We start from the raw sequence: 27,500 nt of genomic DNA on the forward strand, positions 1-27,500 counted from the left end.
GAGAGAGAGAAAGCTGAGAGAGAGAGAGAGAGAGAAAGCGAGAGAGAGAGAGAGAGAGAAAGCGAGAGAGAGAGAGAGAGAAAGCGAGAGAGAGAGAGAGAGAAAGCGAGAGAGAGAGAGAGAGAGAAAGCGAGAGAGAGAGAAAGCGAGAGAGAGAGAAAGCGAGAGAGAGAAAGCGAGAGACACACAAATGAACATTGAACATTACAACTTTGCATCCTATAATTCTTCCCCATGTTCATGAGATCTGCTTGCTGTCAGTGAATGAGAAACATTCTTTTATATTCAGAGGCTGAATACCTGACACCGGTGCAGAACAGACATGAGCAGGAAAGGTTTCCAGACTCTGCATACAAAACAATAATCTTCCTATTCACTGACAACAAGAAGAGTTATTGAAAGTATGGAGGGAACTGAAAAGCAGTGTATTTAAGAAGTTGCTTTGATTGCAAGATACCCCTTTGTTCTGTGGTGGCTGCTATTTTAGCTGTGCCCGGCTGTCCGGTCATGCTGGGAGTTGTAGTTTTGCAACAGCTGGAGGCACCCTGGTTGGGAAACACCGGTGTATACAGACAGTGTGGCCTCCTTACCGCTCCCGACATTCCTTATTGACACGGAAGAAGGAACAGAGCAGGTTGTAAGGAGGAGGGGGCGGCATTTTGAGATGTACAATGGTTTTCCGCAGAGCCATCTGGTGCTCACAGAAATAATCTAATGCTAAAATGCTGGAAAAGCTTATCCTTCCTTTAAATGGGTACTCCGCTGGAAAAACATTTTTCTTTTAAATCAACTGGGCAGAAAGTTATACAGAATTGTAAATTACTTCTATTTAAAAATCTTAATCCTTCCAGTACTTATCAGCTGCTGTATGCTCCACAGGAAGTTCTTTTCTTTTTGGATTTCCTTTCTGTCTGACCACAGTGCTCTCTGCTGACACCTCTGTCCGTTTTAGGAACTGTCCAGAGCAGGGTAGGTTCGCTATGGGGATTTTCTCCTGCTCTGGACAGTTCCTAAAATGGACAGAGATGTCAGCAGAGAGCACTGTGGTCAGACTGTTAGGAAATCCAAAAAGATAAGAATTTCCTCTGTAGTATTCAGCAGCTAATAAGTACTGGAAGGATTAAGATTTTTTAATAGAAGTAATTTACAAATCTGTTTTAACTTTCTGGCGCCAGTTGATTTAAAAAAAATAAATTAATTTAAAAAAAAAGATACAAGAACAAATGGTGCCCCCAGAATGTAACCAGAGATGTGACATACTGGGGAGACTACAGACAACAACCAGCATCCTCTGACCTTTAATGAAGTTATCCTAAGATGAAAAGTTATCCCTTATCCCAGGGTCTCCCAACTAGGGTGCCTCCAGCTGTTGCCAAACTACAACTCCCAGCATGCCCGGGACAGCCGTTGGCTGTCCGGGCATGCAGGGAGTTGTAGTTTGGCAACAGCTGGAGGCACCCTAGTTGGGAGACCCTGCCCTAGATGAATAGAGCCCCCCCCCCCCCCCCCACTAGTTACCCCATATCCCGTGGAGCTGTCGCCATGTGTTATCCATTTTTTCTCAGGCCACCAGAGGGCTAGCAGCAGCAGCAGCTTGATCTTAAAGGGGTACTCCGGTGGAAAACAAATGTTTTCAAATCAACCGGTGCCCAGAAAGTTAAACAGATTTGTAAATAACTTCTATTTAATGATCTTAATCCTTCCAGTACTTATCAGCTGCTGTATGTTACAGAGGAAGTTGTGTAGTTCTTTTCTGTCTGACCACAGCGCTCTCTGCTGACACCTCTGTCCATGTCAGGAATTGTCCAGAGCAGGAGAGGTTTGCTGTGGGTGATTTACTTCTGCTCTGGACAGTTCCTAAAATGGACCAAGGTGTCAGCAGAGAGCACTGTGGTAAGACTGAAAAGAAATTCAAAAAGAAAAGAACTTACTGTGGAGCACACAGCAGCTGATAAGTACTAGAAGGATTGAGATTTCTGAATAGAAGTCATTTACAAATCTGTTTAGCTTTCTGGCACCAATTGATTTATATAAAAAAAATAAAAATATAAAGTATTCCAGTAGAGTACCCCTTTAAAGGAGTACTCCGGTGGAAGTTTAAATTTATTTATTTAAAATCAACTGGTGCCAGAAAGTTAAGATTTGTTAAACTACTTCTATTCAAAAATCTTAATCCTTTCAGTACTTATTAGTGGCTGAATACTACAGAGGAAAGTCTTTTCTGTTGAGAATTTCTTTTCTGTCACGACCCACAGTGCTCTCTGCTGACACCTCTGTCCGTGTCAGGAACTGTCCGGAGCAGGAGAGGTTTGCTATGGGGATTTTCTCCTGCTCTGGACAGTTGCTAAAAATGGACAGAGGTGTCAGCAGCAGAGAGCACTGTGGTCAGACAAAAGAAATCACAAGAAAACTTCCTCTGTAGTATACAGCCGCTAATAAGTACTGGATGGATTAAGATTTTTTTTTAATAGAAGTAAATTAACAAATCTGTTTAACATTCTGGCACCAGTTTATATATATATATATATATATATATATATATTTTTATTAATAATAATAATAATTAATAATAATAATAATAATAATAGTTTTTCCACCGTAGTACCCGCTTTAAGGTAGCCACTGCTGATAAGGACAATTCGGGGAGAGATTGATCAAAACTTGTGCAGTGGAAACTTTGACCAGTTGCTCACAGCAACCAGATTGTTTTCTTTCATTTTGAAAAGCTCTGAAAAATTAAAGATCTGATTGGTTGCTATTAGAGATGAGCGAACTTACAGTAAATTTGATTCGTCACGAACTTCTCGGCTCGGCAGTTGATGACTTATCCTGTATAAATTAGTTCAGCTTTCAGGTGCTCCGGTGGTCTGGAAAAGGTGGATACAGTCCTAGGAGACTCTTTCCTAGGACTGTATCCACCTTTTCCAGCCCACCGGAGCACCGGAAAGCTGAACTAATTTATACAGGATAAGTCATCAACTGCCGAGCCGAGAAGTTCGTGACGAATCAAATTTACTGTAAGTTCGCTCATCTCTAGTTGCTATGGTCAAATGGTCGTTTTGATAAATCTCCACCAAATACTGGTGCTCTGATATCCACAAGGGGCGCTATTTTCCCCGCTTGTGGCTTAGTTTGATCGCATGAAGACAAAACCACAAAGCAAACACTTCTCTTGTTAAGACACTGCCATGTGCGATTTCTCACACAGTTTCTGTTCGCAGGTTAAAGTTCAAAGCAACGTTCCCCAACCTGTGGGGATCCAGCTAAACTACAACTCCCAGCGTGCCCCGACAGCCAAAGGCAAAAGAGCAGTGGTCTCCAAATGGCGGAATCTCTTCCTAAGGCAGTGTTTCCCAACCAGGGAGCCTACAGCTGTTGCAAAACTACAACTCCCAGCATGCCCAGACCGCCAAAGGCGGTCTGGGCATGCTGGGAGTTGTAGTCTTGCAACAGCTGGAGGCACCCTGGTTGGGAAACACCGGCCTAAGGGGTTAGACCGGTGATCTCCAACTAATGGCTCTCCAGCTGTTGCAGAAGGGCAACTCTGGGCATGCTGGGAGTTGTAGTTTTGCAATAACTAGAGAGCCACAGGTTTATAGGCCACTGGTTAATGCCAAGGTTTCCCCAATCAGTGTGTCTCCAGCTGTTGCAAAAGTTGTAGTTTATCAACAGCTTGAGACATTCTGGTTGTGTCCCACTCCAGATACCCCACTACGGGAGAGGATCCAGTTCCACAGCAATATAAATCCTCTGCTCGGGGGGGGGGTTCCCTACTTGCCTATCTCCTGGGGGCAAAAGGCGAGGAATCCCTATGCATCTACTGGGAGCTTCTACCTAATAGGGGGGCCCCCCTTTACCTCTGAAGTCCGATCAGTTTCCACTTCTGGAAGTCCATGACGTGCAGCGGGGAGGTCAGCCATGGCTTGATCGGTTTGGCAACATGTCCATTGTTTGGGACAAAGACAGACAAAGCCGTCACCAGTTTTTTCACAAAGGCTTCCTCTTCGCCCAACACCACGAGGGTCCTCCCGCTGAGGAGAGAGTAAATGGCGGGATGGGAGAAGGGGTACTGCCGGATGAACATCAGGGCGTTTTGGCCGGCTTTTCTCTTCTGGCGCACGGTAACGGTGGTAATGGGGGGAGGGGAAGGCGTCCTGTCAGAGCAGGTGGAGGCACTGCTCCGGTAGCTAGTAGAGTCCTCACCCAGAGTCATCTTCTCAGTGTCCCTGGGGCTCAGCAAGTAGTTGGACTCTGGGGGAGGGGAGGAGGAGACTTCCCCCAATGGGTCGTCCACGTGCTCTACCGAGAACTTTACCTGCCCGAACGTCTGGCTCACATGCTCACCGGGCTGTGGCGGAACGCTAACTACAACATCACCACCATCCGGTACATGATCTGCAGCTAGCTCGTCAACGTTAGGACTATCCGCCCTTATGCAACAGGCAGGGTCCACTGTCACGTCCCCCTCATTGGCTTTATCGCCAGCACCAAATTCAATGGCACCTTCATCTACCTCTTCTTCATTAATGGCTATTTGGTAAGCGCCTCGAAAGTCTTCAGGAATCACAGTTTCAGAAGTGCAAGTGCTGAGGACCTCAATGCTGTCCTCGCTGATGGTCCTCCGGCTCCCCGCCTTCCTTCTCGGCTGTGGACTCGTGGAAGGCCTCAAGCACGGCTGGCTCTCGGAATGGACGAGCAACGTCGACTTCTCGGTCCTCAACACCTCGATGCTCTCGCCGCTGCTCACACTCCCTTTGGTATCCGCCTCGAGACCCTCAGTGTTACTTGTCACATCCCGGTCGGGGTCTTCCTCGTACAGTTCCTGCTCGATTTTAATGGGGACGGATTCCACACTGGACTTGTAGGACTCCATGCTGGGCGAAGGCTTCAAGTTCAAACCTTCCTGTTCTTCTGCAAACTTCGGCGTGTTCCGTCGGTTTCCCAAGTTGTCTGAGTACTGCCTGTCCATCGGTTTAGGATTCCAAGTGGAGACGTCCTCGAAGAGAAAGTTGGCAATGGCTTGTTGCGCTAAGAGGGTCTTGTCCAGGTGACTCATGATCAAATAGCTGACGTCGCCCCTATAGCGCCTCTCAATGGCGGTCAGGAGGTCTACAGTCTGCGTGAAGAAGTAGATGTCCACCAGCTCCTCCAAGGTCTTCAGTTTCTTATCAAAGCACTTTGAGGACTTTGCTTTGATGAACTTGGGCGTGTAGGATGGCCTGGGAGTGTAGACTTCTGTCTCCTCAACACCATCGGCATCAGGTTCTGCATCAGCAACCGGTTCGGAGTCAACATCGGGCACGTACGGCTGGTAGTCTTCTCCTTTGAGGTGTCTGTAGGGGTAGGACTGGATCTGTCTCAGCAGGTCTTGGTGCTCGATGATGGACTTCTCTACGTTGGCCAGCTCATTGGCCTTCTCTATGGCTTGGGTGGTGTAGAAGCCCTGGTGGTCGGTCTTCTGCTGCTCCTCCATCTCGCTCAGCAGGACCGCCCGGGTGTAGTCCAGGTCCTTCAGCTTCTTCTCCAGCTCGTTGGCGAAGGCTTTGCGGTTTCCGGTCTTCAGGCAGTCGGAGGCCTTGGAGAAGTCGCCGGAGAGCTCCAGGAACTGCGCCATGATCTTGTCCTCGTCGGTGGAGATGTACGCCATGCAGAATGGGCGCACGAAGCCTCGCGCCTCCAGGTCGTATAGCGTCAGGTGGTGCACGTAGGCGAAGGCCCCTTCCTTGGAGTCGCCCAGCACCACCTTGGAGTCCTCCACGAAGTTGAGCTTGGGGTAGGAGGATCCCGGGGGGTGACCCACAAAGGAGGCCTGGTAATCCACCGACATGATGCGGAGGGAGAAGTAGTTAAGGTCGAAGGCTCCTCGGACCCGGGGGTCATCCGGGATGGTGAGCAGAGGCTGCGGCCCCACCTGCTCCGAGAACTCCGAGATCAAGATAAAGTCCCGACTGAATTTGGCCCCGGAGAGCCGGGACCAGGGGCTGCTCTCCGCCTCCGAGTACGGGAAGAGCGGCACCGAGTACTCTTCCGGCAGCCCCGGCGAGCTCTGCAGGGGGGACTCATACTCCTCGTCCCGGGTGAACGCCACTAGATCCGGCGAGCCGATCATCGCTTGTCTCCCGATCACAAACACCTCACAGGGAGGAAGCCATCTTGGATTGCGGACCACATGACCTCCGATGACGTCACGGACTCCCGGCTAAACTCGCTATATGGCGGAGAAAGGCTCGGAAGGAAAGAACGACGAGTTCTGCCGTGAGTCACCGGCCGCCTCAGTCACTAATGACGGTTGAATAACCGCAACGGGGATTGGTAGCCCTGGCGTGATCACGTGATAGGTGTCGCGCTACCATTTGTACGGGTGGGGAAAAGGGTCAAGGCTGGTCACGTGACTACCTGGCGCCGTCTGCAGCGAGAGGGCGTGTACTGAGCTTGGATTGGTGGAAACGTGATCACGTGATTATCGCCGTGACTGTGAAGGGGAAGAAAAAAAAGGGGGTCAGCGCTAAAGGAGAGGGCGGGCGCGAGCGCTGGGCACGTGACGCCATCAGCCAGAGGCGTGTCCTGAGCTTGGATTGGTGGATTATAGTGGCATCTTAGATTGCGATTCGGAATGTCTTAATTTTGATTGGCGGACGCAAAATGACGTGAGAAAATGTTACCGGTGTTTGGTTTATAACAGGATTTCCTACCTAGGGTTCTTTTACAGCTGTTGTAAAACTACAACTCCCAGCATACCCGTCACTGTATGGTCATGTGACTCGCAACGAACCCGCAGTGTTTGCCAACCAAAGCGCTCTCTAGCTGTTGCAAAACTACAACTCCCAGCATGCCCGGACAGCCAAAGGCTGTCCGGGCATGCTGGGAGTTGTAGTTTTGCAACAGCAGGAGGGCACCTTGGTTGGGAAACACTGAGGGTTCGTTGCGAGTCACATGACCATACAGTGACGTCTCCAAACAAGGAGGTTATTCACTAACGCATGCTGGGAACTGTAGTTTTGACTTGATCACGTGATTCATATCCGCGCTGCTGCCGTGTACGGAGAGAGAAGAAGGTCATACGGCAGCCGCGAAGGAGCTCCAGCGCGGGAAACGGCCTAAAGTGTAAATAATCTTATTAAGTTCTTATTAATACAGGGTTCATTATCATAGAAGTGACGTAAGAGGGGGACTGATATACATGTCGGGGCGGGATTGTGAGTTAGTGGAGAGTTCAAGGACAGTATACATTGTACTATACGGCTTATAGTGGTATTGTAGGTGGATGTAGCCTCCATATATATATATATATATATATATATACATATACACACACAGCCTTTGCTGTCAGGGCATGCTGGGAGTTGTAGTTGTGCAACAGCTTCCAATGCAGTGTTCTATTCCAATATGGGCATCTTGAAGTAGTCTCTCTGGGGAAGATTTATCAATAAATGTCCAGAGGAAACGTGCCAACCAATCAGATCGCTGCTTTCACTTTTAAAGAGACCTGTGAAAAATGAAAGAAGCGATCTGATTGGTTGCCATGGGCAACTGCTCCGCTCTTCCTCTTCACAGGTTTTGATAAATCTTCCCCCTCTGTGCTGGACAAAGCCCAGGTCGCCATGGCAACTGAAAATTTCTTCCTAGCACATAGGTGCTTGTTAGCCCTTCGTTACCCATGAGGCACGTTTACGCCATGGTGGGAATCTGTGCCCACCACGTCATACCCGGGAGGTACTGGCTGCTATCTGCGGCTGACACCTGCCAGTATTGAGGATCACTCCGATGTCAGTCATTTGAATGCTGTGATGTTTAAAGGAAAACTGTCAGCTTGCTCCCCCCGCACTAACCGGCGGTACTGGCTGGTAGTGCGGGGGACGCTGATCAGTTTTATGCCTACCATGCCCGGATCCACCCGGATCGTCGATTTTTATGTATATACTAATTAGGTGCTAACTGGCACCGGTCAGACTAACTGGCAGCGCCGCTCTACCGCAGCGCCGCCCACTCATAAATATTCCTCCCCTCCCTCCGCCTCTCCCCGCTTTGTAATGAAGAGGGAGAGGTGGAGGGGAGGAATATTGAAGAGCTGGGCGGCGCCGCGGTAGAGCGGCGCTGACGTCAGAGTGCCAGTATCCCTGCCAGTGCCAGTTAGCACCTAATTAGCATATACAGAAAATCGAAGATTTCAGCCGAACGGCGGGGCGGATCCGGGCATGGTAGGCAGGGGGAGCAAGCTTACAGTTTTCCTTTAAACAGCGAAGGCATGCATACCTGGTGATCCGATCGCCTGTTCAGCCCCCCGCCATCACCATGATATAATTGCGGGGTGCCGATCAGCCTGCACCAATAGAGTGCCGATCTCATTGATCGATGTAATGCTTATGCATGACACTGATCTATATAAGCCATCAAAAAATTAGAGTACATGTCATCAAACCATATTTTCTAAACTAACTAAGATTATGTTCTCTAACTACTCCGAATACCCCTCCTGCCCTTAATTTTTTTTCCCTGCAGCTTTAAAAAGCTCTCTATCATACCTTTCCCCTTGCTCGCATTGTGTGAGCTCCTGGCAGGAGAAAGTGGGCGTTCCCCAGGAGGTGCGACATCACTTAAGCCTGCGAGAGCTGTGCCTTGCCATGCCCCGCACATACTTCCTGAGTTTGGTCTCCTGCCAGGCTGGGAGGAGACCAAAATAACTATATGAATTGTGCAGGGAACAGAACAGAGCCACCTAGTGGCTGTTTTTTCAATAACATTAAAAACATATAAAGGTTGAGAATTTTAACAGCAAGTAAAAAAAAAAAAAAAAAACGAAAAGTCACACTGATCATTTGAAAATAAATAATTAAAGGGGTACTCTGGTGGTAAAATAATAATATATATATATATATTTTTTTAAATCATCTGGTGCCAGAAAGTTAAACAGGTTTGTAAATTACTTTCTATTAAACAAAATATGTCCTTTCAGTACTTATTAGTACAGAGGAAATTCTCTTTGAATTTCTTTTTTTGTCTTGTCCACAGAGCTCTCTGCTGACACCTGATGCCCGTATCAGGAACTGTCCAGAGCAGGAGAAAATCCCCATAGCAAACCTATGCTGCTCTGGACAGTTCCTGACATGGACAGAGGTGTCAGCAGAGAGCACTGTAGACAAGACAAAAAAGAAATTCAAAAATAAAAGAATTTCCTCTGTAACATACAGCTGCTAATAAGTACTGGAAGGATTAAGATTTTTAAATAGAAGTAATTTGCAAATCTGTTTAACTTTCTGCCACCAGTTCATTAAAAAAAAAAAAAAGTTTTCCACCAGAGTACCCCTTTAAATCCTAGAGTGAAACTTGTGAAGCGCCATTGTATGATGTAGAACAGTGGTCTCCAAACTGTGTGCTTCCAGCTGTTGCAAAACTACAACTTCCAGCATGCCCGGACAGCCAACGGCTGTCCGGGCATGCTGGGAGTTGTAGTTTTGCAATAGCTGGAGGTCCACACTTTGGAGACCACTGATGTAGAACATAATGACCAATTCCCTATAAAGTCTTCCAGTCTCTGAATTAAAGTGAATATCCTCGTTCACTGATAGCAAGCAGAGATCTTAAAGGGGTATTCCAGGAAAAAACTTTTTTTTTTATATTTCAACTGGCTCCAGAAAGTGAAACAGATTTGTAAATTATTTCTATTAAAAAATCTTAATCCTTTCAGTACTTATGAGCTTCTGAAGTTAAGGTTGTTCTTTTCTGTCTGAGTAATCTCTGATGACACCTGTCTCAGGATCCGCCCAGTTTAGAAGCAAATTCCCATAGCAAACCTCTTCTAAACTGGGTGGTTCCCGAGACACGTGCCATCAGAGATTACTCAGACAGAAAAGAACAACCTAAACTTCAGAAGCTCATAAGTACTGAAAGGATTAAGATTTTTTAATAGAAGTCATTTACAAATCTGTTTAACTTTCTGGAGCCAGTTGATATTTAAAAAAAAAAAGTTTTTTCCTGGAATACCCCTTTAAAAAATGGCGATACACAAACTAGATTGGAAAGTTGCAGAACCTTTCACTGTAGAATGATGAAGATTTATATAAGTCTCCTTAAACCCTATATATTGTGCCTCCTGAACTAATGGTAGGTCCGGACGTGTCATTACCTGGAGGCGATTTCTTCGGCGTTACGGTTGCGCCCTCACCGACTCCGCAGACATACTTCTTCTATAACTGCTGGGAAAAGAGAAAACTCTGATCTCAGCCCCCATTACATTGCTGTTAGAGATGAGCGAATTTACAGTAAATTCGATTCGTCACGAACTTCTCGGCTCGGCAGTTGATGACTTATCCTGCATAAATTAGTTCAGCTTTCCGGTGCTCCGGTGGGCTGGAAAAGGTGGATACAGTCCTAGGAAAGAGTCTCCTAGGACTGTATCCACCTTTTCCAGCCCACCGGAGCACCGGAAAGCTGAACTAATTTATGCAGGAAAAGTTATCAACTGCCGAGCCGAGAAGTTCGTGACGAATCGAATTTACTGTAAATTCGCTCATCTCTAATTGCTGTATATAGGTTTTAAGCTTATAGATGGATTTGTTCCCAAAACAGCGCTACCCCCGTGCTCAGTTTGTGTGTGGTATTACAATTTGGTTGAACGGAGATGCAATACCACATGCTTCCTGAGCACAGGGGTGGCACTGTATTTCTAATCCTGAATAATGCTGTTTTAAAATACGCAGGAAGATTTAAAGTTGCACTCCACTGGAAAACATTTTCTTTTAAATCAACTGGTGCCAGAAAGTTAAACAGATTTGTAAATTACTTCTATAAAAAAAAAAAATAAATCCCAATCCTTCCAGTACTAATCAGCTGCTGTTTAATACTCAGGAAGTTGTTTTCTGTTTGAACTTCTTTTCTGTCTGACCACAGTGCTCTCTGCTGACACCTCTGTCCATTTTAGGAACTGTCCAGAGGAGGAGCAAATCCGCATAGCAAACCTCTTTTGCTCTGGACAGTTCCTGTCATGGACAGAGGTGTCAGCAGAGAGCACTGTGGTCAGACAGAAAATAAATTAAAAAAAGAAAAGAACTTCCTGTGTAGTATACAGCAGCTGATAAGTAACTGTAAGGATTGGGATTTTTAAATGAAAGTAATTTGCAAATCTGTTTAACTTTCTGGCACCAGTTGATTTAAAAGGGTACTCCGGCGGAAAACTTTTTTTAAATTTTATTTTTAGGTTTTTTTTATATAATCAACTGGTGACAGAAAGTTACAGACTTGTAAATTACTTCTATATAAAAATCTGAATCCTTTCAGTGCTTATTAGCTGCTGAATACTACAGAGGAAATTCTTTTCTTTTTGGAACACAGAGCTCTCGGCTGACATCATGAGCACAGTGCTCTCTGCTGACACCTCTGTCCATTTTAGGAACTGTCCAGAGCAGCATATGTTTGCTATGGGGATTTTCTCCTACTCTGAACAGTTCCTAAAATGGACAGAGATGTCAGCAGAGAGCACTGTGGTCATGATCTCAGCAGAGAGCTCTGTGTTCCAAAAAGAAAAGAATTTCCTCTGTAGTATTCAGCAGCTAATAAGTACTGGAAGGATTAAGATTTTTTAATAGAAGTAATTTACAAATCTGTTTAACTTTCTGGCACCAGTTGATCTTAATAAAAAAAAAAAAGTTACACATTTTTTTTTACTTTCTGACACCAGTTGATTTAAAAGAAAAAGTTTCCAGTGGAGTACCCCTTTAACTATTTGTACTCTTTTACAGGGATGTCTTTCCTCAGAGCCCAGCCATGAGCGCCTCGGGCCCCAGCTGCCTCCGTCCTCTCCCGTTATGATCTTCCCGAGAAGTTTACTAATATTCAGCCGGAGATTGACACATCTAACCATCCGCTCCTGTTCCCAAAACTATGCCAGTATGTCGCTGAGAATCCCCGTTCAGAAAGTCCTGTGTGTGGCCGAGAAGAATGACGCCGCCAAGGGGATCGCGGATATTATGTCCAATAGCAGGATGAGGAGGGTGAGATGGTTTACCTGTGTTGAGGAGCGCTCGGTCCTCCTGTTCTGCTCAAATTTCGGGTGACTAATAACATTGAGCGGATCTACAGTAAGATTCGCTTGAAATCGAATGAATCAGTGGTCGATTAAAGGGGTTTTCCAGGAAAAAGCATTTTTCTCTATCGGCTCCATTGGGGGACACAGACCGTGGGTGTATGCTGCTGTCTCTAGGAGGTGTGACACTATGGTAATAAAAAAAAGTTGGCTCCTCCCAGCAGGATATACCCGCCTTCAGACCCTATAATCAGTTTAAGCTTAGTGTCTGAAGGAGGTGGACGGGTCTGGATTTATCCAGACCAGGTCTTCTGCTTTTTTGTTTTCCTAGTATAGGGACGTGTTAGTTTTTTATTCCTTTTTCTTTCCTGTTTTCAGGTGGGGACTCAGGGACTCCGGTTCCCTGTTTCCCCATTGCGAGTAAGGGGGCACAGACATTGCGTATATGCGCTGTTCACCCCCCCCTCGCCAACGGTCAGCGCTTGGGTTGGTACTAGGGATCGACCGATTATCGGTATGGCCGATAATCACGATTTTGGGCATTATCGGTATCGGCAATTACCTTGCCGACAATGCCCGGCCCCCCGCACCGCGACCACCCCCCGACCCTCCGCACCGCGTCCGCAAAACACCCCCCCCCCCCCTCCAAATCCGCCGCAATGTTTTTTTGTTAATAGAAGTAATTTACAAATCTGTTTAACTTTCTGGCACCAGTTGATAAAAAAAAATAAAAAAATTTCCACCGGAGTACCCATCCTTCCAGTACTTATCAGCTGCTGAAGTTGAGTTGTTCTTTTCTTACCGACCACAGTGCTCTCTGCTGACACCTCTGTCTGTCACAGGAACTGTCCGAAGCATTAGAGGTTTGCTATGGAGATTTGCTCCTACTCCTGACAGTTCCTGAGACAGACAGAGGTATCAGACAGAAAAGAGCAACTCAACTTCAGCAGCTGATAACTACTGGAAGGATTAAGATTTTTTTTAATAGAAGTCATTTACAAATCTCTTTCACTTTCTTGAGCCATTTGATATATATAAAAAGGTTTTCCTGGATAACCCCTTTAATTTAGTCTTGTAAAAGTGGTTTCGCATTTCAAGTTTTGCGATTCCTCGGAGTAGTCTGAAATGAATCTCTCCAGGACTGTGTCGTTCCAGACTCCTCCAGGGAATCGGAACAACTTGGAACAATGTTTATCCCCTATCACATACATGTCCATTATTATGATTTCAGTAGCTGGGGCCGCCGCTAGTAACCAACATGCGGGCAGCATGTATAGCAGTGTTTCCCAACCAATCTGACTCCAGATGTTGCACAACTACAACTCCCAGCATGCCTGGACAGCCAAAGGCTGTCCGGGCATGCTGGGAGTTGTAGTTTTGCAACAGCTGGAGGCACCCTGATTGAGAAACACTGATGTATAGTGTAATAGTGTTTTTAAAGGGGTACTCTGCTGGAAAACATTTATTTTTATTTATTTTTATTTATTTTTATCAACTTCTGCCAGAAAGTTAAACAGATTTGTAAATTACTTCTGTTTAAAAATCTTAATCCTTCCACTACTTATCAGCTTCTGTATACTACAGAGGAAGTTCTTTTCTTTTTGAATTTCCGTTCTGCCTGACCACAGTGCTCTCTGCTGACATCTCTGTCCATTTTAGGAACTGCCCAGAGCTGGAGCAAATCGCCATAGCAAACCTCTCCTGCTCTGGACAGTTCCTAAAATGGACAGAGGTGTCAGCAGAGAGCACTGTGGTCAGACAGAAAAGGAAATTTAAAAAAGATAAGAACTTCCCGTGGATCATACAGCAGCTAATAAGTACTGGAAGGATTAACATTTTTAAATAGAAGTCATTTACAAATCTGTTTAACTTTCTGGCACCAATTGATTTAAAAAAAAATTTTTCCAGTGGAGTACCCCTTTAAAAGTATCTGGGTTTAAAGTTAAAAAAAAAAAAAAATGAGCCCCAAAAAAGCTCCATGGGCATAAATGTAAAAAAAATTATAGGGGTCAGAAAGTAAAATTTTTTTTTGGGGGGGGGGAACTGGGGGGAACTGATATGGCGCCTGCAGTGGCTGTTACTCAGCATCCACAGTAGAAGATATGAATATGATTTTGGGTGTTTTTTAATTTCATCTTGAATAGTTCTAATTTATTTTATTTTTTTTTTTTTTTTTACAGAGAGAAGGATTTTCCAAGTTTAACAAGATTTATGAGTATGAATATCATCTTTTTGGAAGGGTAAGTGATGAGAATGACTGGAATATAACAGAAATGATTCCATTCAATGACAGCAGGCAGAGGTTGGGATTAGCTCAATATCTACTTATGGGTTAAAGGTAGGGATCGACCGATATCCGTTTTTTAGGGCTGATACCGATAATCGGGGGAGGTTAGGGCCGATAGCCGATAACTTATACCGATATTCCGGTATAAGTTATCGACTATTTATCCCCCTGCGACACCGCTGCAGATCATTGGCCGCCGCCACCACCCGCTTCTCTCCCCCTGCCTGTCCGGGGGTCCTGAGACCTATCACCGCCACCGCTCCCCCCGCCGCACCGCTCCTAGGGGTGCCTCCAGCTGTTGCAAAACTACTACTCCCAGCATGCCCGGACAGCCTTCGGCTGTCCGGGCATGCTGGGAGTTGTAGTTTTGCAACAGCTGGAGGGCCTCAACAGCCGGAGGGCCTACTGTAGGTATAGTATATTATACAGACCCCTGTCCATCCCAGAACCCTGACTCACTTTCCCAGTTGCTGCAGGGACCGTCCGGGGAGGGTGGTCCGGGCCATCCATCCTTCCTGTAGTGTCCGGCGGCATTCCGGGCGGTGGGTGAACCGGTCCGGGCTGTCCTTCTTCTCCGGGGGTCCTCTTCTCCACTCCGGGCAGGCTCCGGCCTAGTAAAGCTGCATAGAGCTGTCACGGCGTAGCGGCGTCTATGCAGCGTACTAGGCCAGAGCCTGCCCGGAGTGGAGAAGAGGACCCGCGGAGAAGGACAGCCCGGACCGGTTCACCCTCCACCCGGAATGCCGCCGGACACTACAGGAAGGATGGATGGCCCGGACCACCCCCATTACAGGTAAGTTTTATTTTTTTTTATTGACTCGGAGGGTGGGGGAGGGGCCCAACCGGTATAGCGGTATGGGCAAAAATCCATACCGTGGGAGAAAGAAAAAAAAAACTGTATCCGGTTCATAACGGTATACCGCCCAGCACTACGGTGGGGGGGGCGGTCGCGGCGGGTCGGGGGGGGGGGGGGGTTGGTGCGGGGGGGGGGGGGACATTATCGGCTTATCTGCAAGATAATTGCCGATACCGATAATGCCCAAAATCGTGATTATCGGCCGATAATATCTGCCATACCGATAATCGGTCGATCCCTAGTTAAAGGATTAGAAAAACAGAGATAATTTTTTTTTTCAAAACAGCGCCACACCTGTCCTCAGGTTGAGTGTGTGGTTTTACAGCTCTGTTCTGTTCAAGTGAATGGAGGAAAGTTGTAATACCACACACAACCTGAGGACAGGGGTGGTGCTGTTTTGGGAAGAAACTAGCTCTTCTATCCCTTTAACATCATGTTTTGGGGCACTTACTGGTTATACAGCCTGTTTTTGTTCTTAGATCGGGGTCTGTGCGTGATTCTTATGATCATTTCTGTTTTGTTCTCACAGGACGTCACAGTCATGATGACTTCGGTGTCCGGGCATCTGTTAGCGCTAGATTTTCAGGGTCACTTGAAGTCCTGGTAGGTATTTCTTTGTATGTTTCTACTAGATAATAACATGTCCAGCGTGACCTGGGGGGGGGGGGGGGTTGTATTATCCTGCTGAAAGAGGTCACTGCCTTTAGGGGGTCCCACTGCCATGATGGGGGGCTAGGGGTGGGGCTTGGTCTGTAGTATGGTTAGGTAGGTTGTATGTGTCGCAGTAACATCCACATTGCCCATCACACTGGCTCCACTGCTTCCCATATTCTGGTGCCATCTTTTCTCCAGATAAGGCTGCATTCACACCACGTTTTTGCAGTACAGTTCCCGTATGAGGTTTTTGATAAAAAATGGATTCCTCAAAACCGGACTAAACTGTATCAAAACGTGTTTACAAATTTTAACCCATATACGGTTTAAAAAATTTATGTCCGGTTGCATCTGATTTTTAGGAAAAAATCATTTACGTTTTTAACTTTTCACTCCATTATGAATAAAGTTTCACTTGTTTGATTGAAATTCCAAGAAAAAAAAAAACTGTGCAAAGTCAAAAACCGTATGGTGAAAACCAAATGGAACCGTACGCACATACAGTACTGTACAGTTCCCATTGACTCCCATGTTAGAAAACGTATACATTTAAATATGGTTTTTCACCCAGACCAAAAACCATGGTAGGCTACGGTTTTGGGTACGGGATAAAAACTGACAAAACTGTACAAGACGCAAAACGAACACAACCTGATGCATCTTTTGGCATACGGTTTTCAAAGGAGAGTCAATGCGTACGGTTTTCAATACGGTTCCATACGGTTTTCAAATTGAAAATGTATACGGGAACTGTACTGCAAAAACGAGGTGTGAATGCAGCCTAAGTGACGTACAGTCGTCCGGCCGTCCACATGATTAAAATGTCATCCGTCAGAGCATTCACCTTCTTCCATCGCTCCATGGTCCAGCTCTAATGCCCACTAGTGATGAGCGGCAGGGGCCATATTCGAATTCGCGATATTTCACGAATATATTGACAATTATTCGTTTTATGTTCGCGAAATTCGCATATTCGCTATGTTCGTTAATTTTTTTTTTCCCATACGAAAATTTGCATGTTAAAAAAAAAAACGAATATTCGTCATTACGAATATATAGCACTATATTCTAAATATTAGCAAAATCGCAAAGTGCTGATATTCACGATAAAAATTCGCATTACGAATATTCGTGCTCAACACTAATATTAACATGCCCATTGTAGACACTTTCAGTGGTGGGCAGGGGGTCAGCATGGGGGCTTCGCAGGCACCATGCATATGAAGCGCCGATGCCCTGTGTGATCTGCCATCTTTTATCAGCAGAAACTTTTTCAGCAATTTGTTCTTCTGTTTAATCCAGTGCTTCCCAATTATTTTCTGTCATGCCCCCCCCCCCCTAGGAAGAAAGCATTTTGCACCCCCCGCGCGACTGTAAATAGTATCATTTGTCTATAAAATTGTTATAAGTACACCTCTGCATAACACTGTATCCTTAATAATGTATATGAGGCTCTGTACACTGAGGACAAGCAGGGCTCTGTACACTGAGGACAAGCGGGGCTCTGTACACTGAGGACAAGCGGGGCTCTACACTGAGGACAAGCGGGGCTCTGTACACTGAGGACAAGCGGGGCTCTGTACACTGAGGACAAGCGGGGCTCTGTACACTGAGGACAAGCGGGGCTCTGTACACTGAGGACAAGCAGGGCTCTGTACACTGAGGACAAGCAGTGCTCGCGGACTTCCGCGCAAAGAATGAACATGTTCTTTCTTTGCACGGAACAATTTCAGCGGCGGAATTGTCTGCCGCTGAAATTCCGCAGTGTGAACGGGTCTCGCGGAGACCCATTCACACTAATGTTAAGTTCACACCACGGAATTCCGTAGTGTGAACATACCCTTAAAGGGGTACTCCGGTGAAAGCTTCAAAAAAAAAAATCAACTGGTGCCAGAAAGTTAAACAGATTTGTAAATTACTTCTATTAAAAAATCTTAATCCTTCCAGTACTTATTAGCTGCTGAATACTACAGAGGAAATTCTTTTTGGAACACAGTGCTCTCTGCTGAATCACGAGCACAATGCTCTCTGCTGACATCTCTGTCCATTTTAGGAACTGTCCAGAGCAGCATATGTTTGCTATGGGGATTTACTCCTCTGGACAGAGATGTCAGCAGAGAGCACTGTGCTTGTAATGTCAGCTGATATGTACTGGAAGGATTAAGATTTTTTAATAGAAGTAATTTACAAATCTGTTTAACTTTCTGGCACCAGTTGATTTAAAAAAAAAAAAAAAAAGGGGATACTCCGCTGCTCAGCGTTTGGAACAAACTGTTCCGAATGCTGGAGTCGGCGTCAGGAGCTCTTCACGCCCCGCCCCCTCAATGCAAGTCTTTGGGAGGGGGGCGTGACGGCAGTCACGCCCCCTCCCATAGACTTGCATTGAGGGGGCGGATAGTGAAGGCATGAGGGGCGGAGCTATGACATCACGAGCTGCCGTCTCCAGCGTTCGGAAGAGTTTTTACCAAATGCTGAGCAGCGGAGTACCCCTTTTAACCCCCTCACACATCAATGGGTCTTGGGCACCCATGACCCCCCCCCCCCCCTATCCCCCCTTACGAGGCACCATTGTCACTAGATAATGAATGTTATTTTTACTGGCTGATCTGGGGTATAGCAGTAATGGTATACAGCACTCTCTCGTTATAGTAATAAGTCATTGTGTTGCTCTGCAGGCACAGCTGTAACCCCGTGTCCCTATTTGATGCAGAAGTTCAGAAATTTTGTCCGGATGATTTTATAAATATTAAGGTAAATGTTGAATTGTGGTTGCACTACTTAAATGGGCACTTTTAGTATCAAATTAATGTCGTCATATATTGTAGATTTTGGCAAAACATTAGCCTTTCTATTTATAGAAATCATGGCTGATTAAAAAAAATAAATAAATAAATTAAAAAAAAACGACCACTAGGGGTCCCCATACCATCCACAGCATAATCATGTCCGGCTGCAGCTTCGTTTTTGTCCCAGCTTAAAGGAGTAGTCCAGTCCTTAAAACGTATCCCCTATCCTAAGGATAAGGGATAAGTTCCAGATCGGGGGGGGGGGGGGGGGGTCCGACCGCTGGGACCCCCGCAATCTCCCGTACGAGGCCCCAGCAGCCCGCGGGAAGGGGGCGTGTTGACCACCGCACGAAGTAGCGGCTGACACGCCCCCTCAATACAACTCTATGGCAGAGCCGGAGATTGCCGCTTAGTGCGGTGGTCAGTACGCCCCCTTCCCGTGGGCTGCTGGGGCCCCGTATGGGAGATTGCGTGGGGTCCCAGCGGTTGGACCCCCCGTGATCTGAAACTTATCCCCTATCCTTTGGATAGGGGATAAGTTTTTCAGGGCTGGACTACTCTACTTTTAAGCACAGGCTGAGACAAAGTCCAGGAAGTTAGGACAGGACTAGTACTCCTCTCTGCTCACTCCTGTCCTATCAGACTGCAGCATGAAAACAGAAAGGAGGGGGTTACAGAGCAGCCTGTAGTGATTGCATGACGAGGCACAGCACAGCAGACTCAGGGAGGGAGTAAATACATGGTGAGGGTGGGCTCAGTGCTTGCCTTGCACACACCTCTTCCTGAGCAGTGGATGTCAGAATGAGTGAGCAACAGAACATTTTCTGTGGTATGACAGGCATGCTTTTAAGACTTAGTATTAGAAATGAGCATGTTCTGAGGACCAGCAGTAAAGAAGACATGCCTTTACATCAGTATTTCCCATTCAGTGTGCCTCCAGCTGTTCCAAAACTACAACTCCAAGCATGCCCGGACAGCCATGGGCTGGAAGTTGTAGTTTTGCAACAACTGGAGGCACACTGCTTGAGAAAAACTGATTTAGAGGCTAAGTGTAAGTCTAAAACTAAGCTGAGACTTCCTGTCTGTACAGATCACTTCCCAGCAGTCTCATCCTTATCATCACGGACAGAGAGTACAGTGTAGAGTACAGTGAAAGTTGACACCAGTATATACATAATATGGGTACACACAATAGCTGTTGCTCACAGATCAGCCTCCCCCTCCCTGTAGGATGACCTTTGCAACAGTCACAGAGCATACCCAGATACCTTTCCATTCATGTGAATAGGGTATCTTCAGTCTATTGTTGCCTTGGTCCATGTGGATTGCCATAAAGCATATCACGAAATGCTGTTAAAAACAGCTCAGGCAAGGTGGCTGTCCCCATAATAATGTACAAAAGATGAAAAACTGAGAAAAAAAAATGCAAAATAAACAGATTAAGGCTGGGTCCACACTACGTTTTCTCCCATACGGGAGCGCATACGGCAGGGGGGAGCTAAAAGCTCGCGCTCCCGTATGTTACCGTATGCGCTCCCGTATGTCATTCATTTCAATGAGCCGACCGGAGTGAAACGTTCGGTCCGGTCGGCTCATTTTTGCGCCGTATGCGCTTTTACAACCGGACCTAAAACTGTGGTCAACCACGGTTTTAGGTCCGGTTGTAAAAGCGCATACGGCGCAAAAATGAGCCGACCGGACCGAACGTTTCACTCCGGTCGGCTCATTGAAGTGAATGGCATACGGGAGCGCATACGGTAACATACGGGAGCGCGAGCTTTTAGCTCCCCCCTGCCGTATGCGCTCCCGTATGGGACAAAACGTAGTGTGGACCCAGCCTAACAAAAAAAGAACACCTTTCAGTATCTGTCTTTAAAGGAATATTCCGGTACAGCTACAGCTGATTGGTCGGCCGGACTGTTCCTACTCCCCTTAGTCCGGAGCGTCACACGGCGCTTCAGCCTTTCACCAGCTGCAGTGATGTCCCGCCTCAGCCAATGATAGGCTGAAGAGCCGCGTGACGTCCCGGGCTCAAGGAAGTAGGAAGCAGAAAGCCCGGCCGACGGATCAGCTTCTGGGGAACATAGGAAGGTAAGTGAGAGTTTATTTTCACTTTTTTTGCAGTCCAGGCAGGACTAAATGTTTAGAATGCTGGCCAGTGGAGTACCCCTTTGACCCTTTACCTAGGAAAAATAAAATCTAGGCCTGAAACTTCTGCTGCTGTTTGTGTGTTTGCAGAAAACCCTTGAGCGGGAGGTGCGGCAGTGCCAGGCACTCATCATATGGACGGATTGTGATCGAGAAGGGGAGAATATTGGCTTTGAGATTATCCATGTCTGTAAAGCAGGTATTGTATGTTATATATACAGTCCTTACCATGGTCTGTGAGGGATCGTCCACAGCATTAACCCCGTCATATCTTCACCCTGTTGTACGTCAGTAAAGCCGAATCTGCAGGTGCTCAGAGCGCGCTTCTCTGAAATCACCCCCCGATCCATACGAGCGGCCTGCGAGAACCTCATCCAACCCGACCAGAATGTCAGTGACGCTGTGGATGTGCGATCAGAGCTGGACCTTCGAATAGGTGAGCAGCAAGCAGTAGGGTATCTCAGTGTAGTGACCTACAGATGAGCACTGCAAGTATACTCAAATACCAACCAATCTCCTTTGTTCCTAGGTGCCGCCTTCACCCGCTTCCAGACTCTCCGCCTCCAGAAGATCTTTCCCTCGGTCTTATCCAGTCAGCTCATCAGCTATGGGAGTTGTCAGTTCCCAACGTTGGGGTTTGTAGTAGAGAGATTTAAAGCCATCCAGGCCTTTGTGCCAGAGACCTTCTATAAAATCAAAGGTAAGTTATAAGAATGACTGTGGGAATCTCTATTTGGCCCTATGTTCCTGTCTTAAAGGGGTTCTCCGGTGCTTACACATCTTATCCCCTATCCAAAGGATAGGGGATAAGATGCCTGATCGCGGGAGTCCCGCCACTGGTGACCCCCGGGATCTTGCGCGCGGCACCCCGTTTGTAATCAGTCCCCAGAGCGTGTTCGCTCCGGGTCTGATTACGGGCGACCACCGGGCCGGCGGCATGTGATGTCACGCCTCCGCCCCTGTGTGACTTCACGCTCCGCCCCTCAATGCAAGCCAACGGGAGGGGCCGTCCCAGCGGTGGGACTCCCGCGATCAGGCATCTTATCCCCTATCCTTTGGATAGGGGATAAGATGTGTAAGCACCGGAGAACCCCTTTAAAAAGGCACACCAGGTTTTTCCTATATCATGCACACTCACTAGCCATAGTCCTAAAGTGCTATCTGTTTATTTCTAGCACAGTTGCATTTCATTACTGTTGCTGGGTCATGTGAGCACAAGTCTGATCCATAGAAAATCAGCTGCTCAGCGTTTGGAACAATCTGTTCCAAACGCTGGAGTCGGCGCCGGGAGCTCGTGATGTCATAGCCCTGCCCCCTCATGATGCCACGCCCCCACCCCCTCGTGATGTCACACCCCACCCCCTCAAGGCAAGTCTATGGGAGGGGGCGTGATGGCTGTCACACCCCCTCCCATAGACTTGCATTGAGGGGGTGGCGTGTGATGTCATGATGGGGCGGGGGTATGACATCATGAGCTCCAGCGTTCGGAACAGTTTGTTCCAAACGCTGAGCAGCAGAGTACCCCTTTAATGTGTCGGAGGAAGTGGTCTGTCCAGGATCAGCTGACTTCCTGTGAACTATAGGATGACATCATCACCTATCCCGATGCCTTCTAGCTGCTCACAGACCCCTCCCAGATCTGTATACTGCTGCTATTTCTATGGGATCCAGATATATAGTAGTTATACACCTCCCCTCCAGCTTCATCTGTATACTGCTGCTGCTTTCTCTATGTGATCAGGATATAGAGTAGTTATTAACCAGCCATCGCGCCCCCTCCCATAGACTTGCCTTGAGAGGGTGGGGGCGTGACATCATGAGGGGGTGGGTCTTTACTGCTTATGTTGTGACCTGTAGCTGCGGCCATTACCCTATTTTATTACTATACATTTATATGAACCTGTTTTATTACTATACATTTATATGACGCTCTTTTATTACTATACATTTATATGACGCTGTTTTATTACTATACACTTATATGACGCTGTTTTATTACTATACACTTATATGAGGCTGTTTTATGACTATACACTTATATGACGCTGTTTTATGACTATACACTTATATGACGCTGTTTTATTATTATACACTTATATGACGCTGTTTTATTATTATACACTTATATGACGCTGTTTTATTACTATACACTTATATGAGGCTGTTTTATGACTATACACTTATATGACGCTGTTTTATGACTATACACTTATATGACGCTGTTTTATTATTATACACTTATATGACGCTGTTTTATTATTATACACTTATATGACGCTGTTTTATTACTATACACTTATATGACGCTGTTTTATTACTATACACTTATATGAGGCTGTTTTATGACTATACACTTATATGACGCTGTTTTATGACTATACACTTATATGATGCTGTTTTATTACTATACACTTATATGACGCTGTTTTATTACTATACACTTATATGGCGCTGTTTTATTATTATACACTTATATGACGCTGTTTTATGACTATACACTTATATGACGCTGTTTTATTATTATACACTTATATGACGCTGTTTTATTATTATACACTTATATGACGCTGTTTTATTACTATACACCTATATGACGCTGTTTTATTACTATACACTTATATGACGCTGTTTTATTACTATACACTTATATGACGCTGTTTTATTACTATACACTTATATGACGCTGTTTTATTACTATACACTTATATGACGCTGTTTTATTACTATACACTTATATGACGCTGTTTTATTACTATACACTTATATGAGGCTGTTTTATTACTATACATTTATATGAGGCTGTTTTATGACTATACACTTATATGAGGCTGTTTTATTACTATACACTTATATGAGGCTGATTTATTACTATACACTTATATGAGGCTGTTTTATTACTATACACTTAAATGACGCTGTTTTATTACTATACACTTATATGAGGCTGATTTATTACTATACACTTATATGACGCTGTTTTATGACTATACACTTATATGAGGCTGTTTTATTACTATACACTTATATGAGGCTGTTTTATTACTATACACTTATATGAGGCTGTTTTATTACTATACACTTAAATGACGCTGTTTTATTACTATACACTTATATGAGGCTGATTTATTACTATACACTTATATGACGCTGTTTTATTACTATACACTTATATGACGCTGTTTTATTACTATACACTTATATGACGCTGTTTTATTACTATACACTTATATGACGCTGTTTTATTACTATACACTTATATGACGCTGTTTTATTACTATACACTTATATGACGCTGTTTTATTACTATACACTTATATGATGCTGTTTTATTACTATACACTTATATGAGGCTGTTTTATTACTATACACTTATATGACGCTGTTTTATTACTTTACACTTATATGACGCTGTTTTATTACTATACACTTATATGACGCTGTTTTATTACTATACACTTATATGACGCTGTTTTATTACTATACACTTATATGACGCTGTTTTATTACTATACACTTATATGAGGCTGATTTATTACTATACACTTATATGACGCTGTTTTGACTATACACTTATATGACGCTGTTTTATTACTATACACTTATATGAGGCTGATTTATTACTATACACTTATATGACGCTGTTTTATTACTATACACTTATATGACGCTGTATTATTACTATACACTTATATGACGCTGTTTTATTACTATACACTTATATGACGCTGTTTTATTACTATACACTTATATGACGCTGTTTTATTACTATACACTTATATGACGCTGTTTTATGACTATACACTTATATGACGCTGTTTTATGACTATACACTTATATTACGCTGTTTTATTACTATACACTTATATGACGCTGTTTTATTACTATACACTTATATGACGCTGTTTTATTACTATACACTTATATTACGCTGTTTTATTACTATACACTTATATTACGCTGTTTTATTACTATACACTTATATGACGCTGTTTTATTACTATACACTTATATGACGCTGTTTTATTACTATACACTTATATGACGCTGTTTTATTACTATACACTTATATGACGCTGTTTTATTACTATACACTTATATGAGGCTGTTTTATTACTATACACTTATATGATGCTGTTTTATTACTATACACTTATATGACGCTGTTTTATTACTATACACTTATATGGCGCTGTTTTATTATTATACACTTATATGACGCTGTTTTATTATTATACACTTATATGACGCTGTTTTATTACTATACACTTATATTACGCTGTTTTATTATTATACACTTATATGACGCTGTTTTATTACTATACACTTATATGACGCTGTTTTATTACTATACACTTATATGATGCTGTTTTATTACTATACACTTATATGAGGCTGTTTTATTACTATACACTTATATGACGCTGTTTTATTACTATACACTTATATGACGCTGTTTTATTACTATACACTTATATGACGCTGTTTTATTACTATACACTTATATGACGCTGTTTTATTACTATACACTTATATGGCGCTGTTTTATTACTATACACTTATATGAGGCTGTTTTATTACTATACACTTATATGATGCTGTTTTATTACTATACACTTATATGACGCTGTTTTGACTATACACTTATATGACGCTGTTTTATTACTATACACTTATATGACGCTGTTTTATTACTATACACTTATATGACGCTGTTTTATTACTATACATTTATATGAGGCTGTTTTATTACTATACACTTATATGATGCTGTTTTATTACTATACACTTATATGACGCTGTTTTATTACTATACACTTATATGACGCTGTTTTATTACTATACACTTATATGACGCTGTATTATTACTATACACTTATATGAGGCTGATTTATTACTATACACTTATATGACGCTGTATTATTACTATACACTTATATGACGCTGTATTATTACTATACACTTATATGACGCTGTTTTATTACTATACACTTATATGACGCTGTTTTATTACTATACACTTATATGATGCTGTTTTATTACTATACACTTATATGACGCTGTATTATTACTATACACTTATATGAGGCTGATTTATTACTATACACTTATATGACGCTGTTTTATTACTATACACTTATATGGCGCTGTTTTATTACTATACACTTATATTACGCTGTTTTATTACTATACACTTATATGACGCTGTTTTATTACTATACTTATATGAGGCTGTTTTATTACTATACACTTATATGAGGCTGTTTTATTACTATACACTTATATGACGCTGTTTTATTACTATACACTTATATGACGCTGTTTTATTACTATACACTTATATGAGGCTGTTTTATTACTATACACTTATATGATGCTGTTTTATTACTATACACTTATATGACGCTGTTTTATTACTATACACTTATATGACGCTGTATTATTACTATACACTTATATGACGCTGTTTTATTACTATACTTATATGAGGCTGTTTTATTACTATACACTTATATGAGGCTGTTTTATTACTATACACTTATATGACGCTGTTTTATTACTATACACTTATATGACGCTGTTTTATTACTATACACTTATATGACGCTGTATTATTACTATACACTTATATGACGCTGTTTTCACTTAGTGACTCATGAACATGAAGAAGGAACCGTGGAGTTTAACTGGAAGAGAAACCGTCTCTTTCACCACACGGCCTGCCTGGTTCTCTACCAGATATGTATGGAGGTAAGGTATACGTGGGAAATCCAGACACTGATCCGGGGCTTCCATATGGCCGGCGGCGCAGACACAAGTCATTTCAGGGAGACAGGATTACGGCACTCGTTGGCCAATACTACTGCTCTTTACCACAGGTTGGGGAGCAGATCTAATCCAGTGTAGGGCATGCTGGGAGGGGAAGTTATGCAAAAGCTAGAGCAGTGTTTCCCAACCAGGGCGCCTCCAGCTGTTGATAAATTACAACTCCAATACTCCAAAAAGGATAGCTTATTAGTAGCCAGACAAGGCTATCAATAGTAGTCCCCACCACAATTATCAAAAATACAAAGAAAAACTGGGGTATGACTTACAAGTCTAAAATGCAATTTTAAAAATACAAATAACCCCTTAACAAATAAACATGTGTTATTCTCCTATGACCGCAAGGGAAAGATATATTCACGGAGAGTAATTACAAAAAAATCTCCACTGCCACAATATTATTGCACAGTTCCAAATACAGTAACCCCCCCGATATGCGATGGCCCCGACATATGATAAAATCGACATACGATGGCCTCTCAGAGGCCATCGCATGTTGATGTCAGCATCGATTTACGATGCTTTTATATGTCGGGGCCATCGCATTAACTGCTATCCGACAGCGCAAAATGCATAAGCTGCTGTCGTAATAGGGTTTGTCCTAGAGGGGTTAATAGATATGACAGGGAAGACTGTTATGTGCTATCCCTATTCTCCCTACTAGTCCCTAATGTGTAATTCAAACATAGCCCCTATTAGCACCTTCCCCTCACTGTTTGGCCCGTAGCTGGGGCGCTCGTCCTAATAAGGACAACCCCCGTACCTCTGGACCCTGTCTGTATTCTAGTACAAGGCTATCAGTGTACAGCAGAGGGAAAAAAAAGTCCTAAATGTGCATATAGAAATACATAGAGAAATAAGGAGTGCCTTAAATCATATTACATATAAAATCCGTCTTAAGATACAAACTTACAACTCCCATCATGC

At 44.1% G+C, this 27,500-nt stretch overlaps 2 protein-coding genes across 4 annotated transcripts in view; one reads left to right on the forward strand and one right to left on the reverse strand.

Moving 5' to 3' along the window:
• SMCR8 (SMCR8-C9orf72 complex subunit) overlaps positions 1–6,254 on the reverse strand; it is a gene marked incomplete in the record, with an annotated part of 7,116 nt that extends 862 nt beyond the window's left edge. The window contains 1 exon segment of the mRNA XM_056535544.1: positions 3,857–6,254. Coding sequence (XP_056391519.1) covers positions 3,857–6,109 — 2,253 coding nt within the window.
• A 251-nt stretch (positions 6,255–6,505) lies between these two features.
• Positions 6,506–27,500, forward strand: part of TOP3A (DNA topoisomerase III alpha) — a 50,413-nt gene continuing 29,418 nt past the window's right edge. For 2 of the 3 annotated variants that reach the window (XM_056535542.1, XM_056535541.1), the window contains exons 1-9: positions 6,894–7,104; positions 11,736–11,987; positions 14,200–14,259; positions 15,692–15,765; positions 18,492–18,567; positions 20,841–20,949; positions 21,043–21,186; positions 21,280–21,450; positions 26,398–26,498. In XM_056535542.1, the coding sequence (XP_056391517.1) occupies positions 11,802–11,987; positions 14,200–14,259; positions 15,692–15,765; positions 18,492–18,567; positions 20,841–20,949; positions 21,043–21,186; positions 21,280–21,450; positions 26,398–26,498 (921 nt within the window). In that variant the 5' untranslated portion in view covers positions 6,894–7,104; positions 11,736–11,801. Of the gene's footprint in view, positions 6,648–6,893; positions 7,105–11,735; positions 11,988–14,199; positions 14,260–15,691; positions 15,766–18,491; positions 18,568–20,840; positions 20,950–21,042; positions 21,187–21,279; positions 21,451–26,397; positions 26,499–27,500 lie in introns of those variants that run through there. The other variant, XM_056535543.1, reaches the window with a different exon arrangement.

This window comes from Hyla sarda, chromosome 8, assembly GCF_029499605.1.
Source record: "Hyla sarda isolate aHylSar1 chromosome 8, aHylSar1.hap1, whole genome shotgun sequence".
NCBI lineage: Eukaryota > Metazoa > Chordata > Amphibia > Anura > Hylidae > Hyla > Hyla sarda.